General features: G+C 36.2%; 2 protein-coding genes across 3 annotated transcripts; both read right to left on the bottom strand.

Moving 5' to 3' along the window:
* Nucleotides 1-610: 610 nt before the first annotated feature.
* On the bottom strand, nucleotides 611-11,907 carry si:dkey-222f2.1 (intermediate filament protein ON3). Its single transcript, XM_042510695.1, has 10 exons — nucleotides 11,185-11,907; nucleotides 6,620-6,828; nucleotides 6,468-6,528; nucleotides 5,474-5,569; nucleotides 4,099-4,263; nucleotides 3,223-3,348; nucleotides 2,997-3,140; nucleotides 2,068-2,144; nucleotides 1,928-1,974; nucleotides 611-723 (listed from the first exon to the last, which is right to left on the bottom strand). The coding sequence occupies exons 1-10, from the start codon at nucleotides 11,494-11,496 to the stop codon at nucleotides 617-619; spliced, it is 1,344 nt and encodes a 447-aa protein (XP_042366629.1). The 5' UTR covers nucleotides 11,497-11,907; the 3' UTR covers nucleotides 611-616.
* A 4-nt stretch (nucleotides 11,908-11,911) lies between these two features.
* On the bottom strand, nucleotides 11,912-19,545 carry LOC121960830 (deoxyribonuclease-1-like). 2 transcript variants are annotated; one of them, XR_006107010.1, is made up of 10 exons: nucleotides 19,462-19,545; nucleotides 18,323-18,417; nucleotides 17,327-17,413; nucleotides 16,633-16,898; nucleotides 16,244-16,356; nucleotides 15,198-15,352; nucleotides 14,951-15,047; nucleotides 14,120-14,167; nucleotides 13,706-13,789; nucleotides 11,912-11,927 (listed from the first exon to the last, which is right to left on the bottom strand). XR_006107010.1 is itself a non-coding variant. In XM_042510706.1 (9 exons), exons 1-9 carry the CDS (start codon nucleotides 19,540-19,542, stop codon nucleotides 13,784-13,786), a joined length of 948 nt encoding a protein of 315 aa, XP_042366640.1. In that variant the 5' UTR covers nucleotides 19,543-19,545; the 3' UTR covers nucleotides 13,618-13,783. The 2 variants fall into 2 exon arrangements, 1 of the variants encoding a protein (XP_042366640.1); XM_042510706.1 differs by lacking the exon at nucleotides 11,912-11,927 and having other exon boundaries at nucleotides 13,618-13,789.
* Between the last annotated feature and the right edge of the window lie 2,865 nt (nucleotides 19,546-22,410).

Here is a 22,410-nt window from a genome sequence, read left to right as displayed (position 1 = left end):
AATAATGCATAGCTAACTTAATAACATCAACCATCAAAACAGTTAATTATTTGTTGATCAACTAATTGACTAATTAACTTATTTCAGCTTTACTTGAAAAAACTTTTGGGTAGTTTAATTTAAAACAAAACATTTTATTTTATACTAATGCTGCAAATCTGAAAAGTAACTAAAGCTACAGAAGTGCAGTAAAAAGTATAATATTTCCCTCTGAGATGTAAAGTAGTAGAAGTATAACAGAGCCTGAAAAGGAAATGTACTGTAGATATTTGTGCTGTAAAACCAACTTGCACATCTGTTCCTCCTCCATTGCACCTTTTGTCGTTACATTTTGTGTTCTTTAAATTCTGTTTTCCATTAATTTTTTAATTGCTTCTATATTTTTTTTTATGTCTTATACTATTTAAATTCAATATTTTTATTCTTCCTTTATGTTAATTATTTCTTACCAAAACACCAAGTCAAATTCCTTGTATGTGTAAATGTACAATGACAATAAAACCGGATTCTTATTCTGATTCTGATTCTGAAAGACTCAAATTTGTACTTAAGTGCAGTACTTGAGTAAATATGTTTCGTTTACTTCCACCACTTCATGCATGTTGTGCGTGTCCTCTCAGTGAGTACTGTATCTGCTGCTGTCTCTGGTCTCAGTTGTCTTTATCAGCAGTTTTGGAGCAGGAGAGCTGCTGTTACTGTGGTACCCATTAGTACTTTTGGTACCTGGAGAGAGACAAAGAGAAAGGAGAAAAAAACAGGACAGTGAACTAAACCTAAAAACTGTAGGGGTACCATGAAATTTCATAAACAAAGCAATACCAGCACCAGAATTATTGATTCAACACCAATTCTGGTTATTATTAAAAGCAGCTAAAGTAACAAAAGTCTACAGTCGGATTTGAGGCAGAGACACTGTAGTTACGCGTCTTACATCACCACACTACTGTGACACCCCCAAAATAGTCTAAAACAAAAAGGTCCAGTGTGTACGATTTAAACGGCTATATTTGCAGAGATGAAATATAATGTAATAATTTTGTTTCAGTGTATAATCGACTGAAAATTAGAGCTGTAGTATTTCTTTATGAGCTGTCTATATCTGCATAGGAAGTGGATTCTCATATATTGAGATTACTGTGTTGCACCACCACGTTTCTACAGTAGCCCAGAACGGACAAAAGAAAATATTGGCTTTGCGTCGGCCACGGTATTAGAGGCCCCTACATCGCGAGATCATCAGAAAAGTATTGATTTATAACGTGAAACTGCTGTATTTACTGTGTTTTTACTGGTTTTAATCAGCTGGTCTGTTTGTTTTGGAGAGAAAAAGACCTCTCAGCTCCTGATAAAAACCTCCTGAACAATGAACACTGAGGGACTTCCAGCTGGTTGCAGTCTACAATCCTCACAGCTAGATAAAAACCATAATGAATAATAATAATATTTATTTGTAAAGCATCTTTCATTCATAAAATTCAGCTCAAAGTGCTTTACATGCAAGAGTGCTAAGATTTAAACCTAACATTGCATGAGATACATGTATATAAATGCATATATACTCACATACATACACACACATACTTACATATATACATAAACCCACATATATACATATAAACCTAAAAATAAAATAAACTCATTATACAGCACATGGATACCAGGTCTGGCAATAAGTTGCAGAACAGGTCAGCAATGGAAAACAAATCAAATAAATAAATATGTAAAAGAGATATTAAACAAGAAAAGTCAAAACAATAAAAAACAGAAAAAAGGATAAAACACATTTTTAAGAAAATAAAACCATAATATGTGATAAAAAAAAATAATTAGACGGTGGGGCTAGTTAAAAGCAAGTGCATAGAAATAGGTCTTGAGCTGCTTCTTAAAAACTATCGAGGTTGCTTCTCTGGAGGAGGTGGTTACTCACTGTAGCTGGAGACGGCCTGGATGTTGAGGATGGATTCCTGACCAAGTCTGCAGAGGGAGGAGAGACAGAGAGGTTGTGTTGGTAAGTTATGCCGAAGGAGACACACAGACACACTTCCTCTTCTCGTCCTCCCGTCTTACCTGTCCTCCTCTCCCTCCAGCAGCTTCCTGTAGGTGGCAATCTCAATGTCCAGAGCCAGTTTCAGGTTCATTAGGTCCTGCAGGCAAGAAAAAACATGAATCTTAGGGCTTTTCTCATTTCTCATTTTTTTGCCCTCTCGTCTCCTCTTTCCTTGACCCCCCTGCGTGTGACCTGGAACTTGATCTCAGTGAGCCATTTTGGAGGATGTCTCAATTTTCTTAAAATTATCTCAAATATAGAGTAGGCTTTTTGAAGGAGCTTTGAGGACAGATGTACAGGTGTATCCTTAGCAGAAGTCTTTTGGCACATGTGATATACAAATGAGCCCAGACCAACATGACACACAGCATGTGTAACTGCCATTACTTGTCCTTTTAGTATATATAAGGTGCCAAAGTGCATAAAACAGCATGACATAAAGCTTGCTAGTCAAAAAAAGTGCCAGTGGAGGATCAGAAGTCCAAGCTAAGCCTCTAATGTCCTAAAATCCTGGAAACCTCCTAAAATCCTACAAATGTCTTAAAATCCTTGAAATGTCCTAAAAAATTCAAGAAATGTTCTATAATCTGAGATGTGTCCTAAAGTCCTAACAAAATGGCCTAAATTCCTAAAACATGCTTAAATCAGAGACATGTCCTAAAATAATAGAAACAACCTAGAATCTGAGAAATACCCTAAAATCACAGAAACATTCTAAAATCATAGAAATGTACTAAAAGCCAAAAATGTCCTAAAATGCTAGAAATGTCCTTATCGAAACATCCTAAAACATTACATGTCTTAAATCCTAAAAATGTCCTAAAATCCTAAAAACCTCACTACTACCTGAAGTCTTTTTTTGCTCCATAACTTGTATGTTGCACTGACATTGCACAATTTGTGCGCACGCGTGTGTGTGTGTGTGTGTGTGCGTGTCTCTGTCACTCACCTGGTACTCTCGGAGCTGTCTGGCCATGTCTTGTTTGGCCCTCTGCAGGGCGTCCTCCAGGTCTCTGGTCCGGGCTTTGGCCTCTTTCACAGCCAGCTCTCCACGCTCCTCTGCCTCAGCCAGCTGGTTCTCCAGGCTGCCACGCTGAGGTGAAAGACAGGCGACACATCATCCATGCTGCTCTTAAAACTACCAAAAAATAACTGCATATCTGCGGTAGGTGTACCTGAGCTTTGACAGCCTCGATCTCGCTCTGTAGCCGGCTGATGAGTCGGTTGACCTCAGCCACCTCCCCCTTCACGATGCGGAGCTCGTCTCCATACTGACTCGCCTGACACGACATTTGGTCGCACTGCAGACAGAGAGTGGTCAACATTATGTCACAGCCTTGTCTTTTGGTACAAAACGCTGAAAATGAAAGGTGCTACACAAAAGAGATATATGTTATCATCTTTACATCATAGTTTATGAGAATCAGACTGATGTGAAAGACAGGGAGAGGGGGGTATGTTTTGATCTATCTTAAAGAGAGAAAATGTGTGTTTTTGTAAACTGAACTGATGCTTTAAGTGTTAAAACCTAAAAACAGAGAGACTGAGTACAATAAACCTTTAAGATCAGAGCTAAGCTAACTATGGGATAAAGAGGAGTGCGAACTATATTGTAATCTGTGTTGTTCTATAATACTACAATTTACTCCTTATTAATGTTATTTCTTATTGTCTTTTATATCATGCAGTTTCTAAACTTAATGTTAGAAAAGGAAAACCTTTGGAAGAGCTAAACTGTAGTATACCAGATATCTGACACTATGTGAACTCATTTGCAATAATACAGTGACTATATACTGTGAATGAATGTAAAATGAATGCTTTTGAATAGTGAAAAGTGGCCAGCATTTACTCAACCTCTTGACTTAAGTGCAAATTTGAGATATTTTACTTTAGTATTTCCTAACAAATTTTCACCTCTTTGGTTAAGAGATGTGAGTTCAGTGGGTCGATGTATAAAATCTCTGTAGCAGAACACAGTAGGCTGATATCAGAGATTATAATGACCACTGTATTCTGTGTAGCATTGTTAATGAGTCCTGTGTCCTTACTTTGCTCCTGTACCAGGCCTCGGCCTCCTCTCGGCTGCGGGCTGCGATCTCCTCGTACTGAGCTTTCACCTCGGCTATGATCTGCTCCATGTTCAGGCTGCGACTGTTGTCCATCTGCACCACCACCGAGGTGTCTTTGATGCTGGCCTGCAGCTCACGCAGCTCCTGGTGCAGGAAAAAAAAAAAACAGAAGTCACACACAAAATATACCATCCTGAATGTTAACAAGGGATAATATAAATTCTATTTTGTATATATAAGATCAAATATGTTTAAATAAGTTACTTTTTTAACCCTTGGACCCTAGCTGGTATGAATTCTTAAAAATATATGGAAAAAAACAACATGCCACTTGGTAAGACATGAATCCCAAATTGCAAGAAATTAAAAGATTTAGAAAAAAATGAAAGCAAAGAAAAAATTATATTTACATTTATTTCAAATAATTTTACAGAATTACATTTTAAGCACTTTTTCCATTTTTTTTTAAACTTTCTTTTTCGTTTTTCTCTCCCAAATTCCAGGTAATTTTGTTTATCAATTAATCTACCAATAATTTTCTAACTGTTCTTACTCCAAGGTAATGCTTCCAATTCTTTATTTATTTTGTTTTTAACAATCAACAGTGCAAAACCCAACAATATTTTGTGTACTTCAATCTAAAACATGAAAAAGCAAGAACCTGGAATCATCGAATGTCTGAAAAATTAGCTGAATGATTAATTAATAATTATTACTTTTCTGTCAGTCAATTAATCAACCAATCATACAAGCTTTCCTCAGAAGCATAACAAAAACCAAAGTGGTTAAAAGAGGCCTCATCAGTTAGACAACACAAAATGTTTCAAATGAATGAAACAGAAAAAGTTTAAACATTTTAATCAATTTTACAACATGCTAGAATTTATTAAAACAATAAATCTTGATTTTTAGGTCTCATGTCATCATAATGTTAAAATTAGAATTAACCCTTTCAGCTCATCACCAGATTACATGTCCAGGCATGTTTCTGTGAAGCTGCAGAGCATCTTTAACTGGATAGTATGAATCATTTCTCCTGTGTTTAGGTGATGTTTTTTTTGCACGAAATCTGATGCTAAGTAGCAACAACAACAACAAAGGAAAAAAAATTCCGCTGGTATATAAAAATATACCAGCGGATATAAAAAACAGTTCATAGCAGTTCACGTTTGAAGTTTTGTCTCCAGTGAGTCGTGAGACGAAGGCAGAACAATGAACCAAGGAAAATGTGACAGTTGTAGGGAAATAACTGTAGACTGCAGATAAAAAATACAGGAAGATGACGAAAATGTTTTGATAAATCTGAAACCTTTTCACAGCCTCAATGATTTAAAGCATTAAAAAGTTTCAATACCTCCTCATAGACGTTGCGCAGGAAGTTGATTTCATCAGTCAGAGATCCCACTTTATCCTCCAGGTCGGCCTTCACGAGATAGGCTGAGTCTACATCCTGAGCACAGAAACAAACACCACACGGAGATTAATGGTGCTATAAAGTCACAAGATCACCAAAGGTATTACAGTTCATCCTGAGGGGAAACTCACAGCAATTCATCCAATAGTTAAGAAAACCTTCATTCAAAACCACAGGAGGATTCATCTCCTGAGAACCATAAATGTCCGTACAAAATTTCATGACAATCCATCCAGTAGTTGTCACTCAACTGCTCTGAGAAGAATACTGAATTTGATTTTAATGTAATTATATTTAGGCAGGGACAGTGCACAACAATGCAGTGAAATGTAATTTATGCCATATGCATGAACACAGCCAAAACTGTCAAAAAATGATGAATGAAAAGTGCCAAACAGTCCCTAAGGGTTTTGAGAAATGTAATGGAGGAATACATTTTTGGAAGGAAAATGTAGCGTAGTAAAGGTATGCATTTTAATTGGTAAATTTAGTATATATCTGTTCTTACTTGAATATAAAAACTCAAGCAAAGTAGAGATACTCTCAAAAAAGAAAACTGAAGTACTGTAACAAAGTATTAATACAATCATTACATTATTCCACTGAAATTTAGTTGTGTAGCGAATAGTAGTGTACCAGATTTCATGGCAATCAATACAATAGTTAGAAAGTCAGGACATGGCAAAAAATAACCAAATAGGTTAGACTATTGAGGATTGCCTGACCTTTTAGTCCTGAATGGGTTAATTTCCAGAGTGTCTTACATGAACTCTGGCTGCTGTTCTCAGCAGCCAGACGCTGACATTAAAAGCATTTATAGATTTTGATGCACGTGGGAAGAAGGAGATGAGAGACTAAAAGGACAATAGAGTGGTTCATCTTACTCACCACACCTGTGATGTTTGCATGTATGAATGCATGTGTGCATGCTGACCTTTTTCAGGATGACAAAGTCGTTCTCCAGGTTGTTTCTCTTGTTAATCTCTTCCTCGTATCTGAAACAGAAACGCCACACAAATTAAAGAACATATACTGAGATATTACAGAAACTACAGATATTGCAGAGCTCACAGTGACATAACTAACTTGTGTTTGTAGTCCTCCACCAGGCTCTGCATGTTCCTCAGCTCCCCGTCCAGTTTGGTCTTGTCATTATTGACCAGGTCCATCTGGCGCCTCAGACCCGCCATGTAGGCCTCGAACAGGGGCTCCACGTTGGACCGGCACACCACCTGGCCCTGCATCACGTCCAGTTTGGTCACCAGCATCTTGTTGTGCTGCTCCAGGTAACGAACCTGAGGGATGGAGGTGACACTAAATGCATCTTCTGACCAAGAGATTTGTTTCTGATCAAATAGCCATATTTTATTAAATTCAGCTAAATGTGTCCACTTGCATGATGTCTGTTTAGCTTCAAGTTATTTCAGCTTGTCTGATAAACAGTTTCTCTTTTTGCTTGTTACTTTATTTCACTGCTGTACTAACCTGTAACAACATTTTATGAACTCATTCAATGAATCAATCTATGAAGGGATTCGTTGTTGCAATATATAAATAGAAAGGGCGCTAACATTAGCACAACCTACGCCACTGCAGAGGCAGCAGATAGAGGCAGCAGCACCAGAGCATGTACTAAACTGTCCCCAAATCTACCTCGAACTTAGAAACCGGTTATTGAAGTTAATCTGCAGATCTATTTGGTGCCTTACTTGTATGTGGATTTGCAAAATGCATGCATGATGTGTCAGGCACGCTTTGATATTGCTGATTCTTGAAGACATAACTGTTGCACTACACTATTTACTATGTTATGTGTCAGCTGTATCAGCATTCGTTGTTTTTTTTTACTTCATGTGTATGTTATATTGGTCTTTGTGTGTTTTTGCTTGTATGGAAAATGGGAAAATATATATATATATGTTTTTGCCTAGAGCAGCAGAAATGCATGCACTGGTCCTGACTGCAGTAGATTATATAAAACATATAATTAAAATATTGGTTAGTAGTTGCCAACCCAATTACCAGAAAACAATGTTGCCATTGTACACGCCTATTTCTAATTTGTCTCTTAATTTTATCTTTTATATTTTTCTTTTAACTTATGTTTTTACTCGTACACGTTTCTGACTCTAATCTTTCATTTAATTCTACCTTTTTTTGTCTCTGGGGTTTACTGCTTCTGTCTTGCTTTCTTTGTCAAAGCTCTTTGCAAATGCTGTTTTTAAATATACTATATAATAGAGTTATTATTATTATTATTTCTGCAAACCACAGAGATGTATATTTGTATATTATTATGGTGTGAACACATTGAAACTTTACATTTGAACAATACTGTGGTTAGCCTGTAGTTAGGTTAAGGCACAAAAACACTACGAACACGAAACACGAAGTCAATAAATTTTAACTGGCTTTCTTGCTTGTTGGTCTTGAACAGTGTTCTGCTGCTTGGTGTCACCCCACCCACCATCTCCTCCACCTCACAATGAAGAGTCAGCTCACATACTTCATCACTTTAGAGAGGTTGATTATAGATATAAATCAACATGCAAATGGTACACATTTGTGTTTTTCAGAAACGAACAGTGCCAACAGTTTCTTCTGGTGGTTGAGCTGTAGTTGCAGCCAAAGAACAACGTCCTTCCTCAGAGGTTAAAGCAACTGCATCATTCCAACAGATAAGCAGCTCGATCTCAACATCAACACCTGACTGTAGCTGCACGGCTCGTGTTTCCTGCCTGCGGCCGGGTATATCCACCACCCATTATACCTCATCCCTCCGACACAAAGCCCGCGCTCTGTTCAGGGCAGAATAATCTCCCTCTGAGACACAACCCCACCATGCCTGACCTGATTTATCAGGTTACAACACAACGACTCAATGGGACGGAAACAGGACAGATAGCTTAAATATCCAGAGTGACCCACTGATTCAGGTTAATGGCTCTTTAAATCCAGGATGCATTCACAAAATTTTTGGCTCTTTTTAAGGCTTTTAATCTTTGTTTTTTGAATCATCTGTTGATGTTCATGTCTGAAACAATTGGTATGAACAAATAACATTTATCAGTATGTGACCATCATTCAGATTTAAACTGGGTTATCATCCTGCAACAAATAAACTTTGTCTTCTTGTTGCATCAGACTGATTACTTCTCTGCATGAGGGGGAGCAGCTCTTTAATGTTTCAGTGCTGCTGGGATCAGTCGGGTTGGATTACACCAGTAATCGCAGGGTTTGTTTATTAGTCAGTTGACTCGACTTTGTCTTGTAGCTGCTCTGATGACTCGAAGAAGGGGTCTTTCTGCCTAAATGTCCAAAATGTAATCAGTTATTGCCCAAATGCAGCTGCATGTAACCGGTTCCATGTTTAAGTTAATATCTATAAACTGTCCCAGAAGAGTCCAGGTTGTAGTCGGATCGTCTCTCCTGCAGCTCAGAGCTCCTTCCACCCCGAAAAGAGCAAACAAGGATTCTTTTGTGAATCACCTAGATGGGACGTCACAACAAACGTCTCATTTATAGACGGATAGAGACAAGATTTCAAATGTTTTCACAGTATTTTGTCTTGGAACACTAATAATGATTTGAAGGTTAACTTTCACCCCAAATATTATATATACCTTTTTGAAACACATATTTCTCTACCTTTAAAATCTTCCAAAGACTTTGGCACGCTGAAATATGTAGATAATGAGCATCAAATTTAAGAAGAATTTCAATCTGCTTTGCACTTTGGCTGTAATTTCATGGTAAAATAAGACATTACAGGCATTTTAGATAGAGAGCAGTTAAAATCAGGTCAAAAATATATTTTCTAAAAATATATTACAAGGTGATTTCATCATTTATATCTCTTATAACACTATGTTATTTTATATTCTATTATACTACTGATTTCAGTAAACAATAATCATCTATTACTACTTGTATTAGTAATATCTTTATATCATTTTTAGCAATTTTGTTTTCATAATTATGTAATCTTGCATACAGTGCATAGATTATGAATAATACTATATACTAGAACATTATTGAGAATAATGTATTTATATTGGACTACTTGACTGCTTTCATACAAATATTTTCATGATTTACTTTTATATTTGGCAGCTTTTAAATGTTTTCTCTTTAATGTCTTTAATTTCTTCTAAATGCAAATACTTACTTGTTTTCTTACCTCTCAGCCTGTTTGAATTTTCACATGAATAATGATCAGTAAAGTTTAATCCTTTTTTTTTTTTTTAATTGGCTATAATCTTGCAGATACATGCATCACGTAGGTAGTATTGGACGTCTTTGTGGTACATTTAAATGAAATGAAATAAAATAAAATAAGCTCTCCAAATTTTTTTTTTTTAAAGTTAGTTTTGTACATTTGTATATTTGGACGACTGTCCAGCACTCTGTCTCTGTCTACCTGAAGTGTATCTCCGCTGATGTGAGAAGCCAACAATGGCTCCATTGTGAGAGTGTGTTACCGACTCCGTGAGAAAGCGGAGATGTTCCCTAAGTACGGTATCAATGTCTGGCTTTATCACAGAGCTGCTCACTCCTTCTGTGGGAAATGTGTGTTCTTCAGGAGCCTCGATAACATGACTACAGATTCACTTCCACATTTAACACCCACAATTTTACTCTTTGACTACAAGCCTGATGTCTGCAGGCACTCACCCACCGAGGTTGTTATTTTGACCTTGTGAAGGTCAGTATGGTTAGCTTGAGTCCTTAAAGCAGCTATAAATATGTTTTCATCATCATTTCTTAAATGATAACAGACAGTGTGATCACTTGTACAAATATTGTTTACAATGTTAGCCAAAGATGCTATTTGAAGTGAAAAATGTTTCCTTTTTTTCTTTTTTTTCACCATTTTTGGGCATGTTGAACATATTTTATAAATCACATCAAATGCAAATAAACAGCAGACATTGGAGGGTCATTTTAAGGTAAGTTTGTGCAAGTTTAGGAAATTGGCAGTTGTCACAACAAGCAGCAGTCAGGGATGATAGCAAATGCTAAAAACATAGAGTGACAGTGTGAGATAGGAGTGGTAAAGTCATAAAACTGTCAACTAAATATCAATATCTATTTACAGTTATCTACCATAAGGTTGTACCAGACTAAGAAAAGCTGCAGCAGCAACACTCTTGATTGAAGCTGAGCAAGAATGTATTTTATTGCTCATGAATTCAACTTTTTGTCAATAAGGAAAAGACTATTTCTTCTTTACCTAATTATATAGATTTACTTTAACTTTTTTAAAAAAGCAAGTCCAATTTATTCATTTTCTAAGCTAAAGCAGAACCAGATCAAATTATTATTTGGTGTATAAAATGTGGGAAAATTGCAATTTTAACAACAACAAGGGAACATCCTGATGTATTTAATCTACAATGAAACTCAGAAAATCATCTGATTTTTCTGACTGTGACAACTTTATATAGTGCTAGATAATCTATGAATTGCAGCAAGGGGTCAATGAAATTTGATCTTAATCTTTTGTAAAATCAATAAATATTGTTTTAAACTTGGGTAAAAGCATAAAGCTGGCTAGTAGAAAATGGAAATACTCAAAGTAGAAGTAATATTACTCTCTATTAATGATTTACTGATTAATTGACTAGCTGTTTGAGGCCTTGTGTTTTTACCTTATCGATGAAGGTTGCAAAGCGGTTGTTGAGGCTCTTGATCTGCTCCTTCTCGTGGGCTCGGCACATGGACAGGTTGGGGTCGATCTCCAGGTTGAGGGGGGCCAGCAGGCTCTTGTTGACCGACAGGGAGGCCAGCGGGGCCCCGAGGCCGTGGTGGTGCCCGTTGGTGCTGGTGTAGAGAGAGCTGCTGCTCAGGGAGATGCCACTGAAACCTCCCTGAACTGGACCGAAACCGCTCAGCCTCCTGGACCCGCTGCTGGTCCGGACGGAGTTACTGGAGCTGATTCTCTTGGTGCGACTCAGACTCATGGTGGAGACAAAGGTGGTGGGATGAGAGCAGTGGTGAGACAAAAAACGGAGAGAGGAATGAATATTTGGGTTCAAAGGAAGCAGATGAGACAGGTGAAATGAAAACAGACAGGTAAAAGAAAAAGTGACTGGGAAGAGAAAAATGAAATGCAGGTTTAAAAGAGGAGACAAGACTTGCAGGGAACAAGCTGAGCAGAGAAGGACTGGGCGAATGCAAAAAGAGGTGACCAGGTGAGTGTAAGATGTCAGACCACAGTGAGGTGTCTCAGGTGTCGCGTGGCCTTTTAAACTTCCCCCGGGTGGAGGAGGAGAGAAAGTGGAGCACCAGAGAGATGTGGTGTCAGATATCTTGTGTTTCTGACTAGTAGGGAAATGTAAATAAGTTACCTGTTCTTTTTTTTTTCAAACAGGTGCTGGAGGATTTGTTTATGCTATAAAAACAGAAAAAGATCATTAATTACCCTCCAAAATAAAACTTCTAATCTAAAATATAATAATTATGTGGAGAGCTCTGATCTAAATGTGGCAATTTTCTACTTTTTTTTTTTTTTTTTTTTTACTGTACTGCCTCCAGCTGGTGAAAATGAGATTTGATCTGTTTGTGTGGTTGTATTTCACCCTACTTTGGATCTGAAAACATCCAGATTAAATCATGGTTGCACTGTTGTATATTGATTGGGTGTTATCAGCCTCATAGATATGGGTTAGAAGAAACCTGCTACAACTACTAGAAGGTTAAGAAGGTCATTTTAGCCCATTAAATAGCTGTTATCAGTTGTCATCAGGAGCAGTTTCATTCAGTTCCAGTGAGGTTTAGGCTCCAAAAATATGTGGTTAGGTTTAGAAAAAAAAAGATTATGATTTGGCTTAAAATAAGTGTGTTACATAACATGATGCTACATGACGAGAGGCTGTGTGAGTGACGTAATTTAGGAGGTTCACAGGGGTCACTTCTCAGAGAAGCTGGAAGGCTGAATGGCTCAAATTATGATTAAATAAATTCATTGAACCTGGGTTACATGATCTACTGAGCAAACTCCTCTGCTGATTCAGAACACACGATGCAGTTAAAGCTAAAGAAAAAAACTCAAGTAAACAGACAAGTACGGATTACTTGAGGAAGATCCCCTCAGATAGCTTTTATGAGATATGAATTATAATTTGTGTATGATATGCTTTTTATGATCAGGTAGTGACTTTCCCATCGCCACACGTGCATTTGTTGACATTACTGTAGCGACATCCCGACACGTCATAGCTTGATGCAACAAGGAAACCTAAAACATCACAGGTTGACGAGGAACGTCACTGACCGAGCATCAACATGTGATGAGTTTGGTAGTGAGAACTGTTAAGTGTTAAGCATAAACAACACCTCTAAAGTTTACTGATGGACATGTTGTATATGTTTGCTTAATTTCTAGCTTTAGTTATATATAAACAGGAATGTAAAACGGTGCAGTGTTAAAAGTTGACCTTTGACTTTTTTTTTTGCTGGAAGTGACTGTGAAACTTAAAACTATATTTACAATTAGTTCAATGAGTACAGTCACAAATCAGAAAAGGTGTAAGAAAATATGCTGGTTAGACCCAGTTTTAACAATGAATTGGTGAGTTAAAAACACACAAAAAAACTCATAAAAGTATAGATTGTCAAATTATGTCCACAGTATGCCACAAAATTAATGTAGGATAACACTGAGCTTGATTTATAGTTGTATGTGAAGGAGTAATACAGAGCCTGCATACAGCCATGTGGGAAATGCAAGAACTATTATTGCCCCCTCTATAAACAATATTTATAAACAAGAAAAAAATATTATTAAATTTAAAGTATCAGGTTATAATTGACTCTTAATCCTGTTGTATCTCTTACCATTTTTAAGTTGTTACTCTTTTTCAGCACTGGGTCTGATTTTAATGAAACAAGCTATAAGTCCCAAAGTCGGACCGTTACTAGTGTTCTTTCCTTGGCTTGACACCACTTGAGGTAAAAGAGAAAATAAGTTTTTTATTTGGTTATTTGTGTAAATCTAGTCTTTCAAACCAGTCATGCTCTGTTTTGGGTTGGGCAAATGCAGAACTTTTCAATTACAAAGACAGCAAAAAAATATGGTTTATTTTGTTTATTTGAGATAACATGAAGCGAGAGCCATAAGCATTATGAGTAAACAAGCAGTTATGTTAAATATGATAGCATGCCATGCACCTGTGTTTATATTGCGTTAATGTGGATATTGTTGATGCCTTCGGATCATCTTTCTTCTTCTGATATCCTGTTAGAAGTTCATTTCTAAAAGGACACAAAGAAAACAGAAGATAACAGTAACAGTCAGTTTTTTATATCAGCGTCCATCTTAAAAATCTTCACTGGTTGAATTTTTCTGACTTTTAGTGGCAGATACATGATAAAAGAATTATTAGATATTGCTACTGTATCTGACCCAATGTTGAGGTATTTGTACTTTACTTGAGTAATTCCATTTTATGTTACATCGTCACCGCACTACAGAGGGAGATATTATGCAATATAGATAATATATTGTATGTTTTACTCTGCTATATTACTGCAATACAACATTCAATTAGATACAGTGTCAGTAAAACAAGACATACTGTGTACCTTTTGGAGCTCCACCTCCACAGGGTAGTGGTCACTGATGGCTCTAGTCTGGAAGAAAGTACATTTCTTTGAAGTCCAGCATGGAGGAGAAATTAGTTTGTGAACAATGTAAACATTTTCTAGCTGATCACTCTGGTGGCAATGTGATCTGAACACACTGACAATTTAAGAAAACATCTTTATCAATTTTACAACACATAGCTACAAGTAGAAAAAACACCATACACTGAAAAGTACTGCAAGTAGAACACAAAAAAAAAGTTTCCAGGGGTCACTACATAGTAATGAACATAGCTGGATTTTGGCACCTTAAGTGATTGAAGTCATCTGTCAGTGGTGTTGAAGAACAAGAGAAAATGTAGTTGAAGGGTTGTTTTTTTTTTTTTTTAGCACTTTACCAATCAGATATTTTTGAAGATATATGCTGCTGTTACACTTTTGCATATTTTAGCCTGCCAGTTTCAAATTATTAGGCAAAAAACACATAATCAGTGTGAAACACACTAATGTTGTGTAGCTTTCTATACTTACTTTCAAAGCTGTTACTAATCAACATTAGGAATGAAAATAACCACATATTGTTTAATTGATGGTTCAAGACAAAATAATTTGACAGCATGGATAACATTATATTTATATTCTCGCATATCTTGCAACGTGTCTTTATATTTGGTTGTATTTTTTTCTAAATGCTGCACGTGTCATATTGGCATTTTGTTTTTATTGTTTGCATGTGTTTTGTTATTTTTGTGAGTGTTTTCTCAATTTCCAGTATGTTGACTTCTCAGGGCCACAATATATCCCAGTCCTTCATGTAAAATGTCAACTTACAGTGGCTCTCGACAGGCGGTAAGCCCTCTGGAAGTTGAAAGGTTTAGCTGAGTTGGGCACAACAGAGTTATACATGTGACCTCCATAAACCACAATCCTGTGGACAGAAAATGGACAATCAAGGATTTATTTTTCAACTTGAAAAACATTAACCCATCACATACCATTTTAAACATGCAGACAAAACATTTTTTTAAACTGTATTCCCATAGACAACATATCCCTACAAAACAAAATGTAAAAATACCTGTCATAGGTGTGGTCATTAGAGTCACTGGTTGTGGTGTCCTCATCATCACCTATCAGCCAATAGTAGGGAGGATAGCGTATCTGAACTCTTTGCATCCCTCTCCTTGAGAGGTACTGTCCATCTGCATTAAAGTCCCCCAAAATCATAATGTTCTGCAGAAAAACAACACATCAATCACCATATGTAGATAGAAAGATAGATGGATATACCTTATTTATCTCAAAACTGAAAAATTGGGGTGTAGCAGCACCATACAGTAAGAACAAAGAGAATAAAGAGCAAACAATAGAATATAAAAGGAATATGCTTAAAAAACTGAACACTAAGACTATACATATATACAAGTGCAAAGTGCGGAACAGTATTTGAATAAATAAAATAAAGTCAGCAGTGTAAAGTGACATGGAGCTAAGACCGGAGTTTAAAGAGCAGACAGATGTAAGTTATTGTACAGATGAATGGCTTGTGGCAGGAAAGATTTCCTGTATCTGTCCTTTTGACAGCGAAGCTGAATCAGTCTGCTGGAGAAGGTGCTCCGCTGTCGTTCCAGTGTGTGGTGGAGGGGGTGCTCAGCATTGTTCATGATGGCGAGCAGTTTTTTAAGTTTCCTCTTCTCCATTATATTATATATCATTGTCAGTAACAACAAAGCCATACAGTGATTTAGAAAATATACCAGGCATTAAGCTATGTATGTATTATCCACAAAGAGGTACGAGGACTAAAGTCTTCAGGAAAAAAGATGCAACTCTTTTGAACCGATTTGTTTAGACGCTCAACTTGTTGCAGATCTGCAGTAGTATGTACTGTATCCATTAAAAAGCCACAGCCAAATCTATCCCTTATATCCCTTATAAGCTGATAATATGACAATTTTGTGTTTACAGCTTGTTCTGCAATTCCAAGTGGCCAGAAAAATAAAATAATTGTTAACTGTACTCATGGCCACGGTCTTGCACATTTTTTCCCACTTAACTAACTAAAAAATCAAATAATTGTTACAATACTTTATATCAGATATACAAACTATATTCTCAACCCACATTAGTTCTCCATCTTCGCCTCACATCTTGGACCACATCAAGCAGAGCATCCAGCTCAATCTCTGTGTCTTCTGGTTTAGTGTGAACAGGGATCAGCACCAGATGCTGCAAAACTGAAGAAGCACAAACACACATCGTAAGACAAACACACACGCATACTTGTGAGGACCCTTATAGACATGAGACACATCCTAGCCCCTAACCTCAACTGAAATTTAACCTTGAAACCAAGTCTAATCCCACAAAAAGCCCATCCCCAAAGGTCTGTCCCAAGGTGAGAGGTTGACCAAACTGTCCACAAAATCCAAAAAGGTCCTCACAACATCTAAAGTCCTCATAAAGATAGATGTGCAAGATCAACAAAAACACACACACACACACCATTATACCTGTATGATGACACTCGAACTGTACACAGAAAGGCTCTCTAGCAAGCACATCCACTTCTTCTTCTTCTTCCTTTTCTTCTTGATCATCATCATCATCATCATCATCATCATCATCTTCTTCTTCTTCTTCTTCGTCTTCATCTTCTTGATCATAATCATCATCATCTTCCTCTTCTTCTTGTTCTTCTACTTCTTCTTCTGCTTCTTCTTCTTCTTCTTCTTCCTCTCTGTACTGGTAGGAGTCAATCAGCGTCACATCGTCCTCTCTTAGACACACAGAGACACAAGGTGTTTGCATTCATGCACACGTACTGTATCAGAAACCTTATACACAGACAGACAGTAACATTCTCAACTTAATAAATGAAATATGGTTGTAACCACACAGGATCAACTATTTGAACTTGCAATGTCCTAGCTTGGTTTCAACTGGACTTGACTGATATTTTGGTAACTTTATCATTATTTTAAAATATATGCTCTAACCTTTATCAGTTATTATGTTTCATTCATATATTTTCTTTGTAATTTATCAATTAGTTAGCAGGATTTCTCCAAAATATTTGAGGGATTTAACTTAAACGTTGTGGAAAGTTGTATGTAGTATTTGGTCCAAAAGCAACATACCTTAATGACGCTGTGGTAGACAGATACCTTACTCCATTTTCATAAGAGTGAATTATTGACATTATACCTGTAGAAGTAGACAAACTTCTCTCTGTAGGTGCCGCGTCCCAGAGATTCACTGCACCTCATGGCGAAGGGATTACATCTGTTCATTCTGTGAGAAAACAGAAAGAAACTGGAACTGACACACTCACACATTACATTGCATCATCAATTACTTTGCATTAAATCCTGCAATTGTTTTTCCAAACTAAAACAACACACATCAAACTGAGTGAACCACATCAAACAGCTCAGATCTAAATTTTTGAATTTGTAAATCCAACAAAGGAACCTGTTGCTTGCTGCTAACTCCAGAAGTTTGTGTGTGTGTGTGTGTGTGTGTGTGTGTGTGTGTGTGTGTGTGTGTGTTTGTGTGTATGAGGTTTCCAGGTAGCATGTAAACACTGACATGCAGATACCGTGGGTGAGTAGATAATGACTCAGTCTTCATTTTGGGGTCATTTTGGTACCCTCCTTTTAAGGGAACATACCATGCATGCTGACTGCAGGAATATCCACCAGAGATGTTTACATAAACTGAATGTTCATTTCATTACCATAACATGTCTCCAATGTCATTTCCCGAGAATTTGGCAGTACATCCAAGCAGCCTCGCAACCACATATGTTGATGTGAGGATGGTGAGGATGATGAGCATGCAGATGAGTTGAAATATAGTTTAAATATATAATGTCATTCCATATGTTGGTTATTCTGTACGTACATCTATTGCACTTCTGTGTGTCCGGGGAGAGGGATCTCTGCTCTTCCTCAGGTTTCTACCATTTTTTCTTATCTGTTGCAAAGGTTTAGGGATAGAAATTGTCATATGCTGTACAAATTGTAAAGCCCCCTGAGCTAAATTGTGATTTCTGGTATTGGGCTTTATAAATAAAACTGAACTGACTTACTTCTGAGTTAGCTCTTTAAGCGATCTAAGAAGTTTGATAAATATGGACCCGGTGAAAATATGTTCCCAGGGGAAGGGGAAGTGTTATCTGTGCATGTGTAGAGAACTCACCTATGTTTGTTGAGTTCATTGCAGAACTTTATCATGGCCCTACCACTCTGATCCACCACCTCCAACATTACCACGATACTGTACCGCGACACAATCTGCAAGAAACACATTCAACATGCATACTATGAACTCATTTGATGAAATATAGTGTTAGACAGTGAGCCATCTATCAGACTTGATTTATACAGCACTTTTCATACAAGTAAAACTGTAACAGAAACTGCTTCACACAATAAAACCCAAACTATAATAAAACCTGTCTGATGAGAATAATTAACAATATTAAGAATCTTCATCTAAAAAGCTATAACAGACTTAAAAAGGGATGTGTGAACAGGATCTAAAAACCAAGTTGCTGGTTTTAATTGAGAAACAACTTTACCCAGCATCTCAGCATCATGCAGGACAAACTTCTCTAATGTTTCCTCACATAAAAACAAAGGTTCTGGGGTATTAAAATCCGCAGGCTGGGATTTAAATAAATTCAGTCTGATAGTTTCTATTTTATTTCTGAAGAGGGCTGCAAAGTCTTCACACTTAGAGTCAGTTGACATACTGCTAGACTTAATTAAAATAGTGTTGATTAAACAATCAATGGTTGAAAGCAGGATTTTTGGGTTGTTCCTGTTATTATTAGTTTTGAGAAGTATGTTTGTGTCATTGCTTTATTGTAGATTGTTCACGTAAAATTTGATAATTGATCGCTAATTTATTCTTTCTCCATTTTCTTTCTGCAGTTCGACAATTTCTATTTAGTTGTTTAATTTCTTCATTCTTCCAGGGAGGTGTTGGTTTGGTTTGACCTTTTCAGTTTTACAGGGGCAACTGTGTCAAGGGTTGTATTTAATGTACTGTTAAAACTAATTACAATAAAATCGTAAGAGGACGATAAAAAGTCTGCAGTGTGTCACGTAAAAGCTCACCATGAACAAAAACCCTGGAATGGAAATAGCAAATAATAAACAGCTGTGTTGTTTCCATGACCACCCTTCGACACTGAAACTGAATGTAGTTGTCTATCTGCGTTACATAATTAACAAAAAAATATTTTAACACCTTATGAGAATTACAAAAATGTAAAATAAAATTAGTAATTATATTGAACAGAGATTTTAACCTGGTCCAGCACCCTGAATTACCTTGATAAGATTCTTCCGCACAACTGGATTGTTGACCTTTCTCCATCCCAGCTGCTTGACATTGAAGGCTGCAATCTTCATGTTCACTGTAAAAACAAAATTCACACCACTGCAGAGATTTATAAAAGACCAAGGGGTGTACATTCCTATAGCAGCTAAAAGTCACAACAAGATGCTTTTGAATAGGGTCAACGAACAATACCCATTAATACAGGTGATAATGGTACTCTAGTCAGCATTTCTTTTCTTTTTTTGTCTTTTTGTGAATGTTGAACTGTTATATTGGTTTCCCTGGTGAAAATAAATAATTGAAATGGGTATATATTTGTTTTTTGTTAAGTTGCCTAATAATTATGCACAGTAATAATCACCTGCACACACAGATATCCTCCTAAAATAGCTAAAACTAAAAAAGCCCCACTCCAACTTCCAAAAATATTCAGCTTTGATATTAATGAGTCTTTTGGGTTCATTAAGAACATGGTTGTTGTTCAATAATAAAATTAATCCTCAAAAATACAACTTGCCTAATAATTCTGCACTCCCTGTAGTGTTAGACAGTGAGCCATCTATCAGACTTGATTTATACAGCACTTTTCATACAAGTAAAAACTGTAACAGAAACTGCTTCACACAATAAAACCCAAACTATAATAAAACCTGTCTGATGAGAATAATTAACAATATTAAGAATCTTCATCTAAAAAGCTATAACAGACTTAAAAAGGGATGTGTGAACAGGATCTAAAAACCAAGTTGCTGGTTTTAATTGAGAAAACAACTTTACCCAGCATCTCAGCATCATGCAGGACAAACTTCTCTAATGTTTCCTCACATAAAAACAAAGGTTCTGGGGTATTAAAATCCGCAGGCTGGGATTTAAATAAATTCAGTCTGATAGTTTCTATTTTATTTCTGAAGAGGGCTGCAAAGTCTTCACACTTAGAGTCAGTTGACATACTGCTAGACTTAATTAAAATAGTGTTGATTAAACAATCAATGGTTGAAAGCAGGATTTTTGGGTTGTTCCTGTTATTATTAGTTTTGAGAAGTATGTTTGTGTCATTGCTTTATTGTAGATTGTTCACGTAAAATTTGATAATTGATCGCTAATTTATTCTTTCTCCATTTTCTTTCTGCAGTTCGACAATTTCTATTTAGTTGTTTAATTTCTTCATTCTTCCAGGGAGGTGTTGGTTTGGTTTGACCTTTTCAGTTTTACAGGGGCAACTGTGTCAAGGGTTGTATTTAATGTACTGTTAAAACTAATTACAATAAAATCGTAAGAGGACGATAAAAAGTCTGCAGTGTGTCACGTAAAAGCTCACCATGAACAAAAAACCCTGGAATGGAAATAGCAAATAATAACAGCTGTGTTGTTTCCATGACCACCCTTCGACACTGAAACTGAATGTAGTTGTCTATCTGCGTTACATAATTAACAAAAAAATATTTTAACACCTTATGAGAATTACAAAAATGTAAAATAAAATTAGTAATTATATTGAACAGAGATTTTAACCTGGTCCAGCACCCTGAATTACCTTGATAAGATTCTTCCGCACAACTGATTGTTGACCTTTCTCCATCCCAGCTGCTTGACATTGAAGGCTGCAATCTTCATGTTCACTGTAAAAACAAAATTCACACCACTGCAGAGATTTATAAAAAGACCAAGGGGTGTACATTCCTATAGCAGCTAAAAGTCACAACAAGATGCTTTTGAATAGGGTCAACGAACAATACCCATTAATACAGGTGATAATGGTACTCTAGTCAGCATTTCTTTTCTTTTTTTGTCTTTATCATTAATTATAATTATAATTATAATATATATATATATATACATATATATATATATATTAAATTGATTTAATTTTTTTCACTGGTGTTATTATTATCATTATTATTATTATTACAAGTTGTTAACACCATTTTCGTTTCATTAGATAATAAATAGTAAAGCATGGGTTGATGGTGCTGATTCAGTAGGTGTATTTTGGAAAGTAATATCACGATATCTTTTTCAGCCTATTTCTCTTCTTATTTTACATTAATTATACATACATGTACATAACACTTTAATGTATACATACTGTAGAAGTATATACACTATAGCTTACTGTACATATCAATCATATAATTCTCCCTGGACCATCTTGCATATCCCACATATCTTGTAACCTCCAAAGTGTAACTCGGGTGAGTTGTGCAGCTCTGTTCTGGACTAAATGTAGCTTTTTAAAGTTTTTATTTTGTATGTTCAACCACATGACTGAACAGTAATCCAAATGAGTGAGAACTAATGTTTGAACAATCTGAGAGATGCATTGTTGTGGGATAAAAATTGGCGCCTTTAATGACTGACAGACCTCTTCCCATAACTCTGATCCAATCCACAGGCACTCTGTGTACAGACAAGTTTATCTATGGCTTATGTTTAATACTGAAACTTCAAATACAATACTCTTATGATAGATTAAGAAATGACTTGTAACTCAATGTCCACATTACATCCCATTATACATGGAATAATCTGCAAAAGAACTTAAACTTGGGCACTTTTCCACCATTACGACTGTTCAAATGCTTTATTTCAAATCTTGTTTTAATTTATTCCAAATGTTTTAAAAATTTCCAGTATTTTTTATTTCTGGCCATTTACATTGCTATAGTTTGTTCTTTTGTGTGGTTTTATTTATATTTTAATTGTTCTTTGTTTTCTTGTTGATTGCTATTAACTGATCGTTATTCCCTATCCAAAACACAAAACACTCCCCCTGTTGATACTGCTGATAACTTTGTGTTACATCATTGTCATACCTAACAGCTGTTTAAGGGTTAATGTCAGTTTGGAAGCCTCAGAGCAGGTTTCCCACCAATCTTACCTTGAACAACACAATGGAAAATTATTTGGTGCATGGAGTCACAAAAAATAAATTAATTAAA

This window comes from Plectropomus leopardus, chromosome 2 (genome assembly GCF_008729295.1).
Source record: "Plectropomus leopardus isolate mb chromosome 2, YSFRI_Pleo_2.0, whole genome shotgun sequence".
Lineage (NCBI taxonomy): Eukaryota > Metazoa > Chordata > Actinopteri > Perciformes > Serranidae > Plectropomus > Plectropomus leopardus.
Note: the sequence above shows the minus strand (reverse complement) of the source record. Positions and strands in the feature narration are given on the sequence as shown.